The following is a 13,821-nucleotide window of genomic DNA, read 5'->3' as shown; positions in this document are numbered from 1 at the left end:
TCATGTATGTCAGAATCCCCAAGAAACACATGAAATTCTGTAGAATAAGATAACGATATATATCTTAACCATAAAAATAAATGATTAATCGAGTGAAATAATTTTTGTTTGCAGAGGCACGAGCCAGAATAAGTGGCCCGTCGGATATTTACGTGAAAACCGGCAGTCTTCTCACGCTCACTTGTCTAATGTCTCAAGGACCTCACGATTTAGGCACAGTGGCTTGGTACCGTGGTAGTCAGCCAGTAGTAACATCTCCGCATTCGGAAAACGACGTAAACGGCGAACCTCGCATCGCTGTTGAAACCGAGTGGAGCGATGCCCTCACGTCAAGGTATGTTTCTCTCACTTTCGTTAGTAAGTTATTTTGCTATTATAATGGCAATTGCTACTAATATGAAACGAAAAAATATATTTTCTTCTGAGATTATCAATCCTGAGATTATCAATTGCTATTACATGTATATGAAAATCACGCGTAAAAGTCCGTTTTTGTTGACTTTCTGAGTTTAGAAAGGAAGTTGAATTTCTCTTCTATAGTTCTGCATAATAATAAATATTTGTTTGAGTATAAATTTAATCGAATTTTTAATAAATCAATCTTCATATTGAATTTGAGATAGAAGATAGTATAATAAAAGTTCGTTGGATTATTATCATTATCATGATAAATAGATGAACTGAAGATGCACTTTCTTGCTGGTTTTAAAATCAAAAGGACATGCGTCGCTGACGCCAAAAGCAATCTGTATCCTAGTCCGAAGTCAGCAACATTGCTCAGATATTGATCAATAGATTAACTGGTTGAACGCATAACCTAAACACAGATAAGCTTTCAATCTCAAAACTAGAACAAAACAACTATATTCGCTGGACTGAACCGAATTTACCTGACCGTACATCTAAATTCACTTATCGAAACTACAGTCATTATTTAACACATTCGTATACGAATCAAGTAAACTAATCACTTGCACCAACTTTCAAAAGCGAATCAAGTATATTCATCATACGAGACGCAATACCTACCTTCAAATCTATTTCGGTTAACTACGGAGAAGGGCAGTACAGCGGAACTCGTTTATCTGAACAGGTCCCTTCCATCTCTTCTTGTTAGTTCGAATAACAGAATATAACTGTTAGGATTTCAACTGCTCCTCCTTTGACAACTAAAATTTATTATGCGTACAAACAATAATTACATACGTCAATATATTATTCATATTCACTGTGAATATATTTATTGTAAGAATATTTGAATGCATATTATTGAAATTGCGCTCAAAAAAGATTCAGCAATGACTTCTCTATATAGTCTAAACGTTCTACTGCACATACAGTAGAACCTTAATTACTACGAACACGCGTTACTTTGATTATCATAAGGAAGTTTCTTCTTAACTATTTCATAAATATTCATTAAAAACTTTGGACTAAAAATTAGGGATGCGTCACTGAGAAATAATATCCAAATACGAACTCGTTTTCAGTAGAACTGAAATCATCGGTAAGCACATTGAACCCATAAATTATAGTTCTACAGAGTCGGTATATCGAAGCTGATCTGTGGCGTTAGCTTCGACGCCATCCGTCAAAATTATACTCGTTGATCAACTCGTAGCCGCCACGTTAGACGTGTAAATATCTAGGTGACAATTCGACGCAGGGAATCTGCCTTGCCCGAGACAGGAAGAACGCGTCGCACGCAATGTCAGCCACTAGACAATTAATTTCTGCTTCTTGAGGTCGTGGTTCTGGAGGTCGGCTGCAGGGTGATCCTCGTCGTAAATTCATCGACGTGAAACGCCAGCCTGACAATCGTCAATCACGTCCAAAAACAGACGCAGCCAGACTGCAATATTCCCGCGACACACAAGCACCAGGGCTTACAAGGGTCGGCTAGAAATGCAGAGCATGCCCGATGCGTCTTCACGGTGCACAGGCTGCCTGACAAAGGACTACCCTGTTTCCTCTATCATCTGAGGACCGGCTGAATATCATACCACGTGCTGAGACACGTTGCACTGCTAAGACGTAATACACACAAACAGAGGAAAGGTTATGGTCCCGGATAAAAGAGTTTTTGACTCTCGTATTCGGCAGATTCTCTTTGACAAGAGAAGATTTTCGTGCGCGTCGTTTAGATTAATGCTCCAGTTGAGTGCGTCTTCCTATTTTTCTTTACAAAATCGCAGACGAAATCTGTATCTTCTAAATTTGTATCTACGATACATTATTTATCTATTATTAGATAGATAAAAAATAATCTTATGCAATAAAGTATAGCGGTCGGTACTTTATATTTTATTCTTTTTATTGTTTTTATTATTTCTATGTATTGATTATTATATAATTTAGAATTCATACCTAGCCCTTGATATGTTCGATCAAACATCCAATATACTTTCTTGAAAGCTCTTTCTTTCTTCCTCCTCCTCTTTTTTTATTCTCTCTATTTCCCTATCTTTTTCACTCGATGCAGACATTTCCAGGCGACATTCCTAGGAGACATCCAGACATGTCTACCCAAACCCCTGGATGGCCATACACTCTTCATTCACACCATGACCTCAGGCATTCTCATATCTGTAACACTCTGAACTACATACATCCTTATTCCTTTCTATTGCTCTGGTTTCAAACACGTTTCACTCGTTTAATAAAAATTCTATCATTCCTGTGATAGTAACAATGACAAGAAGCGGATAACGTTATTGTCCATAAAATACAAACGCGAACAGAAACAGAAGTCCGGCATTAATACGTATCTTGTCGTGTAATTCTTCTGCATTACTCGAGGGAGTTTATCAAGACTACATACAGTTTGGTCCCTGAAGCATTTAAATAATTATTTCTTAAGGCCTATTCGGTTGCAGCAGCTACAACTGGGACGCTGTTAGGCAACTCTTAAACGGCCGTTATTAGCCTCAAGGGTGCGATACGTTACTATACTACACGATGAAACTGAGTAGTAAAATGCAGCAAGTAAATGATTAATCGATAATCTATTGGAAGCAAGTTACCGAAATTTCTTCACAAGTTCCATCGCCCTATAATCTGACTACCGCACTGTGCATTTAACATGGAATTATTTGCTGTTGTTCGAAAGGCTACTCGAATTACATTCGAGCGTTTCAAGTCTGTGAAAGAAAGAAATAAAGCTGTTTTTATTAACGAATTTGGTATTTTGAATTCTCTTTTTATTTGTCCCTTTTTAATTCTCTTTGGTACCCAACAAAGAACAGTATTTGTTCGAAGGTTTCGTTGTTTGATAGAAATTTATAACAAAAACGCGACGAATCTTTTAAACAATCTAATGCAATAAACGTTGTTAACACTTCAAATTTCGCGGCTGATCCACAATTTCTCAATCGTATTAGTTAGAAGGTACGAAAATACGAAAATGCTTTCCGCGACTGAACTATATTCTTCCCAAAGGGACTATTTATTTTACTTAGAACCGACATATTGCTCCCCTAACGTCAATGCGCACCAAGGCATTATGTTGCGTCAGGGAAGTGTTTCGGGCTATTATTATTACGAGCCTGAAAAGAATGATGTACAACGCTGCCATTGGGATGCTACGCTTAGGTGAACACGATTGTTGGATTTATTTTACGACGAACTTGTCTATGACGCTCCGCTGTTTCTGACAACCGTTGTATAATGATTTTCACTTACCTTGTTGCCTGCTCATGCTATGTGGCACCGCAAAATGTAATTTAGTTTAACGTGTACAGTAAATGACGAAAATATCCGAATGCCGTGGTAGAAAATAATTCATCGTGTAAAAATTGTACGATAGATTGCGATTTGTTGAAACAAATTGCGTCCGTACTATCATATATATAGTCACTAAATGTACGTAAAGTTGAAGAAAAATTCACCGTGTAAACAAATTACACAATATTTATCACGAATAACGAAACGAAAGCATTCGAAGGCTGTTCTGAAGTCCATAAAGTCCGTGATTTATAAATATAAACATGTATTTGTCCAAAAGCCTAAACATAGAAAGATCTTAAAAATTCAAAAGTCAAAAAATCTTCTGTATGCTACTAACAGTATTCGAGGGCAAATGGTTCAAGTTAGCTGGTTATGGTTTCGGAACAAGCAAATTCCGTCCGATTATACTTAATTTCCAAATTGCTTTGATCCTCGATATTCCATTAAAACAATTTCAACTCTTTGAATAAAAATTGTGAAATATCGAAGCAAATAGGGTTTGCTTGTTATCTTTTCTGTATACCATAAAACGATTTTCGATATACATTGACTATACATGGATATACATTTTTTAGTCAGTGTTCAACGATTCATATTTATTAATTGTTACACGCTGTATTTTACTAACAATTAGATCAAACGTGTATATGTGATAACAAATGCTTGATAAAATGTTTGTCGTCAAAAATATGTTTCCTTGTTAATTGATTTCCCTTCTATTATTTTAAAAAAGCGAATTGAATGTAATGAAAATCCATTTTTAAACCTGGATATCTGATTCTGTATATCGCTGTGTTTATTACTTTCAATAATATTCACCATTACATTCACCATTGTACAAAACAAAAACGACTTTCATCTATGTTTGTTTATCTTCCAAGGGAACAGAAGAATGCTGCGCGGTATTTAATTTCTCTTCGATACATTTTAATTCTTTTTATGGAGAAACACCCACACCACCAGGCCTCTCACAGCGATAATTATAAATGTGAAGTAAACAAATTTCAAGTAAACCTCTATGCGAGATTATATTTAAAAAAAACCAGTCGTGTACAATCTAATGACTACCAGCGGCGGAAATACGCTGCTCGAATTAATCAAATGTACTATCGTTCACAAGTCATAAGCACCTAGCCAACCGAAGTTTATCATTTAGAAGCAGGAAGTACTTGTATTTGATTCACGATTTATTTCTGACTTGATGGAAAATACTCAGTGAATTTTAACAGTAATTACGGTAGTTCGTATAGCAATGAATTACTATGAAGTAATTAAATTTTCAGTTGATGAATGGGCCGTGAAATTGAATCATGAAACGCATGTATTTTTCATACTAGAGAGGTAGGAAGTGGACACAGGTAGGAGGATTAATCGTACCGCAAGCGCTATTTATCGTCGATTAATAGCCGCTAGATCATCGATGCTTCATTGTTAATTTCGTCATCAATTATTTCATATACATATAACCCAGCGCCGGAACCGCGTATCGATGACCACTCACGAAATTAAAGCCATTTCTATCATTCATATGCAATTGCTCGGTCAAATTTATGCGTCTGACATGTTTTTGTGTATTGGAGCGATAATTACATCGGACGCGAATGACAGTCAAATTACGCGATTGATCGTTTGCTTGATTTGGGAGTAGATACGAGTGGTTTGAGAAGAGATATTGCAGGATATTTTGTGTTATTTTTACAGTTACGGTGGCTGCAAATGCTGTTTGTACATACTCTTAATTTTCGATTAAGCCATTCTTTTTACCAGATTCCACGTTTCATTCCCACGCTATCAGATTTCTGTGATCATATGAAAATACTACTGCAACGTAATCATTTCTAATTATATTATTGCAGAAACCTTTTTCAAACATTTATTTCACTCGCACGTAATAAAAGTACGTATCGAGTTGTACACAATAAATATACTACATTAAGAAAAAGGAAGCAATTTCTAGCAAGTAATTTTACAGGATACATATATTAGTTAAAATGTATTAATTCGTAATCGTAAACGTCAGATAAGACTAATAAGGTTACAAGTTGCGCTTAATGAATAATAAAGAGCAATATTTTCTTGAAACGAATGTTAGTTTTTCATTCTATTGCAGATTGAGGATCACCCATGCAAAACCAAGCGACTCTGGGAACTACAGTTGCGTGCCCACTGTGGCAGAGAGGGCCAGCGTCAACGTGCACGTTATTAATGGTGAGTCTCGCATATAAATTGCTTAGCATATTGCTTTTAATACCGTGAATTTTATTCACTGACGTGATTATATATGGATCGATGTCTGCGTTTCAATATCGATCACAATTGTACCGTCTAACATTCTAACAAAGCTCACCTATGATTCTACAGTTATCATTGTATGTAAAGTTATCGTTTTAATATGTTTATTTCGTTCAAAACTTTTGAGCAGAACTAGTAAATAGTAGTATTGTAAATAGTAATTTTGGGAATATTGTTATATGTGAGGTGGTGTTAGATGTAAGTTGGCCAAAAAATGCTCTCGATGTTCAACGATATAATTTATTTAACAATCAACAATCCTCGCTTTTCGACTATGTTTGCTTTGCTGTTACATTTGACCCCTTGCACTTCGCTGTTCAAAACCGAATGAATTTTTGGATATATTCTTTTCTTTTGTTGCTGTTCTATATCCCCACTATGCACGTGTTAGTTAGACATCCGAACCGTTGCCCCGTACGCGTTCTTCCGAATATTCGGGGGAAGGACCGTAGGGATATCGATGACACATTAGGCATGTCGGCCTAATGCTTGTGTCGTGAAGCTGTCGGCAAGTTCTGTCGTCGAGTGCCGCCACATATGTTATAAAACAAAAACATACATATGTTATACATATTTGAATTTTATTATTTTTTATTCCAAGTTGTGTATATATATATACATAAACTTTATATATAATAAATATTTCGGAATTCTAACTAACAGAATAAGCGTGTTGAGTGTCGTTATATTTTTACGATACGGAACACGTAGTATCCATGAAGTTCGAGGAATTCCAAAGAAAATGTGCTGCAGAAAGTCCATGATAACTATATTATAAGCAGGATTTTCATGGTTCTTTCTATCGCGTTTCAAGCATCCATCGAAAATGCCCATACGATTCCCGAAGAATCCATAGAACGAAGAACGCTGTTCTTCGACAACCTTTTTACTGCTTCTCAAGGTTTTTAGTAGCCTATAAAGGCCGGCGGACCGTTTTCCGAAGCGATCTTCTGAAATTTGAACGTCTCATTTATGAGCCGCGTAAGAACGAACGCAGGCAGCGGGAAACGAAGGAAGGAAAGTTCAATTTCGTCTAGTTACGAGAGTTTCAAATTTTTTGGTAGCTTCAGGTGGGTCGTTCGCACTATCTAGAAAAATCGAGGAATACCGAAAATGAAACGTTTTACGAGAAGATGGTTAGATAAGCTATCTAGAAAACTGTAAGGGACAAAAATTGTCAGAAGAAAGATATAACAGCCTTTCATGCTGTGCAAGGCGAGAAAAATGAAAGGGTTGAAAATTTATTATTAAAAAATCCTTCGAAATTCTATCAAAATTCTCGTCTACTTTCCAATAACACTGCGAAGGAATTCACTAAGTACAGAAAGCAAAATCGTAGATACAGAATTACGAAACATGGTCAGCATTTCACAAAAGTTGAAAAAATGGATGAAAAATGCGAGCAGAAAATTTGAACGTAACGAAGTTCTCGGATGGTTATGGATCCAATAATCATCGGTAGAACGTACTGCGAGTTAATTAACCCGACAGCTCGTTAATTTCGCGTTGTTTCAACAGGGGGAAACCTTTTAATTACAAACAGCCCGCGAAATTCGAGACGATGGCTGATCGATCGATATCAACGATCGATAAACGTGATCAGCTCGTCGGCTGTTGCACGTCGTGCCTCCATCACTCGAATCGGTGTCGCCTCGTTTCATCGTTGAACGCTCGAAACGTCCACGGATTCCTGTCGAAAATGTGGCAAACAAGCACGAGTTTCCACGAAACTTTCCGCCAATGCGAGATTGTTATTTCGATGAATATGCCGGTTATTACGAAATGGCGAACAATTGGCCGTGGTTTGATTATGCGATATGCCCGAACGGGATCAGTTTCGATTTTCGTCAGTCCACGTTCTGTGACACTGTGTTTGATGTTACGCACCGATTACCGATATTATCACCTTGGTACTTGGTTTCGATTTAATTGTTGATCGTAACATAGGAGAAGCGTTGTGACGCGACCATTTTTTAGTTCCAGTCGTTTTTGCAATCAGTTCCATATCATTAATCTACCTCAAAATAAATAAATGCTATTCATAATATAATCCATAACATAAATATTTATGTATCATTGTATTTACGATAGCATTTACATGTTTCCGCTTAATTGGTTCCGATATTAAATTTCATATTACTTGCTAGTATTATGTTGTCCGAAAAGTTTCTTTCGTTTCATAAGGTGATAATAGATGAATAACAATTTTTGTTTTATATTGTTTTATTGAATCAGGTATGATCCATTTCGTTCTATTTCTATTATTATGTTTGTGCATAATTCAATAAACTAATATAAAACAAAAAACATTGTGCATCTATTATTTCCTTATGAAACGAAAGAATCTTTTCGGACAACCTAATATTTTCACATGGCTATAAAAATTTGATACTATGAAAATGAAACGCATAGAGCCTGATATGAATACGCTTGATTGGAAAATACTTGATAGGGTATGCTCGATTACTTCTTTGTCGAAAATCTTCTCACAAGTAGAAATTCTTTCCAAAATTTTCACCCACTTAAATTTCATCGTACAGTACGCATCACTTACGGATTATCGGATAATATTTGGAAATCGCGCTGAACTCCTACGAATTTGTCAACAGGAAAGGAACCGTCGCTGGAGCAAAGTTGCAAACATATCGGAAAGCCTGTCATTTGCCGTTTCAGCGAGAAATTCTACGCAGATCCATTAACTTTCGCAAATGAGCCCTTTGACAATGGTTAATAACATATTACTAATTGAACCAACTGATCGTAGAACTATGAAACTGTCTTGGTCGCCTTTGCCCGTTGCGCGCCAACACGTTTCTGTGTCCTGTTAACGTGTCCTCTCGAGTCTCGGGACAACACACGGTACAAACTGCATTCATATCGTCTCGTGTATACATTTTACCGCGTGCTAGTTGAACGTCGACGATAAGCAAGTGTTTAACTACGTGCACAAGTACGAATACGCGAAATGTTAACGCCTGAAACTTTGCCGGAAACGAGTTAGGTGGAAGAAAAATGTTGTTGCTCCATTCCTCGGTGAAAATGACGGGGAAACGCGTAGGAGTGATCTTGATACTCCTACTGTGTAGAATCTAGAGTTTAGTAGATACTATTATGTGAAAAAAAATATTATGTGTTAGGTTGTCTGAAAAGTTTCTTTCGTTTCATAAGGTGATAATAGATAAAGAAAAATTTCCATTTTATATTATTTTATTGAATCAGGTATGATCCATTTGGTTTTATTTCTATTATTATGTTCGTGCATAATTCAATGAACTAATATAATACAAAAAATATTGTGCGTCGATTATTTCCTTATAAAACGAAAGAAACTTTTCGGACAACCTAATATTTATCTTCGATATTAAGTAATGGAGATGTAAATGTGTCGGAATTATTAAGGAAACAGTGGAATCACATAAAATCGAGAAAGCTATGGGTAACGAAGAAGATCAGATTACAAATTGGAATTCAGCGTGGAAAAATACGTAAGGACTTTGTTTCCATTTTTTGCTAATCACATTTATTAATGTGAAATAATTACGTACAGAAGAATATTTGTGTAATGTATGGTTTAATATTCTACACGAAGCTTAGTACCAATTTAGCTGATATTTTTTCTCTGATCGATTTTAATACACTTTACGTCATGCGTCTTTTGCGTAAACGGCTATGCAAATTGGAATTAACGTTGGGAACCACATGGAAATTAGACTACGGGACTAATGGGATTTAGCCTTCCGGGAAACCGGATTCCACATGATTCGTTGTGAATCTCAGCGAAGATTAGGGCATCGATTTTAACGCAATATCTGTACTAGACTTTACTGACATTGATTAAGAAGATATTACCGCTATAAATCTCCGAGTTATAGAATACATTAAACTAAATTAAATTACACGGTACTTTTATTCGTCGATGTTAATGCGTTGCAAATGAACAAAAGCAATATTTTTCTCTGATGACACCTTATATGTAATATTCGGAAACAAATTTTTATGTATATATATATAGTGAACGAAAAAACTATAATTTTGCACAAGTTGTTGACTAATCGCTTGAAAAATTTAAAAATTGTAAAAATTATAATATAATGTATTTTATTCTATTTATTTTACTAACTTTAATAAATAACTCGCATAAAATTAAAAACCTAATTAGGAAAAAGGTTGACTTCATCGTAAAAAATACGAAAATATCTTCAGTAAAAACAGAAATAACCAATAAATAAAAAGCTACTTTCAAAATTGCAATTTTGCTGAAAAGAGAACGAGATAATGGTCAAAAGGCAGTTATAGTAATAACCACTTAGTTAATGGAAAATTCTTCAGGAAATATAAAGCCATTAATGAAATCATAAAACATAGTTTTGAAACATAAAAGTGTACTTCCGTAAAATTTACGTCAAATGATTCCAATCTTTGTTTTCCATCATTTCAGTGAAAAACCTTCAAATCATTTTTTATTTCAATTACTTTAATGAAATATTTTGAAATGATACCTTAATCTATATACTTTTTATCTGCATTTCAATAGAATTCGTCAATCTTGAAGTTCAACATCAAAATATGAATTATTTGAATGGCCCAAATTTTTATAACGAATTATAAGAATAATTTTAAGAGAATTTTATAAGAATTGCTTATAATTTTGGTATCGTTCTAAATTCGAAATAGTTATATTTATTTTTTACTTTACAAGTTTACACTGCAGCTGACTGTACCGATAGCTTCACCATGTATAATACACCAGTTCTCATCGGGTTACTTAAAGTTAAGCTGCACGAGGCACGGTTGGTGCTTAAATTAAGTTTGTCGCATAAAATTAAGTGTAGACGCATAATAGTATGCTTTGGCTATGCAAAGTATTCGTACACCAACCAATTTGGTCAGAAAGTTTGCAAAGCATTGTTTATTTGAAACATTTTAATAGAAAGCAATTAATGTGAAATGGCAAGCTAAAAACTTGGAATTAGAAATTTTAAAGCTTTTTTAAATTAACAAATTTTATTTCCTCATTGCTGCAGCTATTACTACTACATAAACGATATGATATCACATATGCTATCATTTGCTAATACTTTCATATAACTACGAAAGTTTACTGCTATAAAAATAGAATGTGAAATCTGATTAAAAAACGCTTCATAAAATGAACAAAACATGTACACATATACAAATACTTACTGTATAACCACTGTGTATACCAAACATGAGCAAACCGTACAAAAAATTTTACTTTCTGCGAAGACCAAATGACGAATACAATTCCGTCAATTACGCTCATTTTTTTCGATTTTCGTTATTCGTATCTTCTGCTTATTTAACAAAGAAAGGCACGAACATGGTCAAAAAAGTTGCACGATAAAGGCGTATATAGGAAGGGACATTTCGTGACATGTTTTCTTTGGACATTTTCCTCTGTGGTCTTGCAAGCGTCTCGACGCCATTGATTGGACGTTGCCAGGGAGGTTTGACGAGCTCTTTGACATTACTGCGACCTCGTGGTCCCATACGATCAGCTGTATTTGACAGATTAATTAGACTACAAGCATTTTAGAATGATGTAGTGTAGGATGTTAAGATCAGAAAAAAAAGGTCACAAGAAGTTATTCTTTTTCTTCTTCTATTACGTCTTTATGCCATGCTATTTTATAGTTCTCATTTGACCTATTTTGCTGGGTTTCAAGATAAACCGTAAGATTAGTTTGTTTTTAAGCGATGATCGACCGAGAGCAATTCACCATGAATAGCTGATGGATCCGTGATTGAAGGCTGCCACGATACGTTCCCTCGATTGCAGTTTCTTTTGCTCGTTTTTTTGGTATTCGGACTGCAGTGTTCTGTGAAACTTTCATGAAGGTTGATTAGAAAGGTATTTTGTGTCGTCGAAGCTTTCATTGACGTTTATTAATAAAATTCCTATAAAAAACGAGACAATTGTCAGATATTTTTGCTTCGTACTTTACCATACTTGGTAAAAAAAAAAAGTGTTCAATCGGAAAAGTTTTTCCGGGCAAGTAGTTGATAATCGTTTGATCTAAAAGTATAATGCATCGCAATGGAAAATCTGTGCAATGTGGTCACCCGACACAAGCGATGTTTACAAAGCAGGTTTTTATGAACGATAAGATCTCGTGTTTTTATTAATTTAGTCCAGTGAGATTTTTCTCCTTTGAATCCAGTAGTCCTTGCAAGACAGTTACACCATAAGCGTTTTATGATCGTCACAGTAAATGAAGATTGCCAAATTTTTCTGTAAAGGAAATCATACTCGCTTAGAGATCGTAAAGTCACAGAAAGAAGAAAATATCGAGGCAATCACAGCCACGGAGTCGTTTCAAAGTTCTTATCAAGTCATCCTGACGAAGCTATTAGGAAGCAAAGACGAACACGAAATTTAAGATCGCGCAAGTTTATCATCGATTGAGCAACCAATCGAGCCGAAGGAAAATTATCGAGGCAGCAGCTTGACGAGCTAGCTACCCGATGAGTGAGTGGAAAACGAGGGCGGAGGTGAGGACGTGAACCGTCTGAAGGGTAACGAGATTAGCAGCGATCGCGAAGGCTGCAACCTTGCAAGTCACTCAGATATCCGGCTGGTAACCTTTAACCCCTCGGATGGGCCGCATATTGGCATAGCGTTCCCTGCTATCAGCTACAACCACTTCCTTATGCCTTACCGCCCTCCTCTTCGCTCTTGCAAGCCACTTCCGGCGACGTTAAAGCTGATTCCGTGAGCACCCCCCTACTTACTTCACACATGTGATTAAAGCTGTCGAGGATGATCTTGAACTTGATTTGGTCTTTGGCGCATGAACTAGTATCGTGAGCTCTATGAAAATTTCTTTAACTAAAGAAACCTATAATCTCGAGTTTTATATCTGTGGAAAGATTTTAAGTTCTACGAGCTATTTCCATTTTCATATTAATGATATTAATTGAATGATATTTATCAAACGATATTGATCGAAGATTTTACTCCAACTTCCTAGGTTATTGAGATCTAATAGAGTTTGTAAATTACTAGCTTCCACTTCATTCGCGTGGACTACTAGTATTCTTTTTTACATAATTTTTAAGGAGAAAACAATTACGATTTGTAGACAAAAACAATTTTTAACTAGATGAATTTTTATGAATGAGATACCTGCATATTTTTATAACAACAGTTTCAGAGGTTACTCTTCGTAGTAAAAAATGTTAAATTACAAAAATGTTCGATTTCAGAAGAAACATGATGTAAACAATAACCATCGTTGCTTGTCTCTACGAAACATGGGAGCGCGTACAACATCCAGTGATGCCAGGCTATTTCGCAGCTTGCACAAAAGGGATCGAAATGAAACATAGCCTATTTTCTTTCCTGCGCTGTAAGCTGTAGATATAACAGAAAAAAGCCCATCAAAATCCGTTCAGTAGTTTTTACGTGATGCGAGTATAAACAGATAAACAAACAGAGAGGCGAAAAATCCAAGAGTTAGTTTTTGCAATCCATAGCTTATGGTCTGTAGCTCGATGACTGTCTTATTTTCTTCTTTTTCTATCCAATGTATACACACAACTCTTTTACTCCATTACATGTATAAATAAATAAATGTAGCACAAACAATCTTCTTTTATTTTCAGAAAATATATTTCTAAATAGTTCTGAATTTCATGACTTATTTTCGATTTCTCAAACAAATTTGTTGAAATATTATTCGACAGTAGTCTGAGGAACGACTTTTTTTCAAGAATAATCTCAAAAAAGGATGTTGATAATCATCTGTTATTTCCAAAAATTCAAAATCGTATGGAAAGTCG

At 35.5% G+C, this 13,821-nt stretch overlaps 1 protein-coding gene across 2 annotated transcripts in view; it reads left to right on the top strand.

The window, feature by feature from the left end:
* Positions 1 to 13,821, top strand: part of LOC132913464 (zwei Ig domain protein zig-8) — a 739,765-nt gene that overhangs the window by 385,604 nt on the left and 340,340 nt on the right. For both annotated transcript variants that reach the window (XR_009659380.1, XM_060971859.1), the window contains exons 4-5: positions 115 to 334; positions 5,837 to 5,934. Coding sequence is in view for 1 of the 2 variants with exons in the window: in XM_060971859.1 (XP_060827842.1) it covers positions 115 to 334; positions 5,837 to 5,934 (318 nt within the window). In the remaining variant the exon portion in view is untranslated. The remainder of the gene's footprint in view (positions 1 to 114; positions 335 to 5,836; positions 5,935 to 13,821) is intronic.

This window comes from Bombus pascuorum, chromosome 13 (genome assembly GCF_905332965.1).
Source record: "Bombus pascuorum chromosome 13, iyBomPasc1.1, whole genome shotgun sequence".
NCBI classification, from domain to species: Eukaryota; Metazoa; Arthropoda; class Insecta; order Hymenoptera; family Apidae; genus Bombus; species Bombus pascuorum.
Note: the sequence above shows the minus strand (reverse complement) of the source record. Positions and strands in the feature narration are given on the sequence as shown.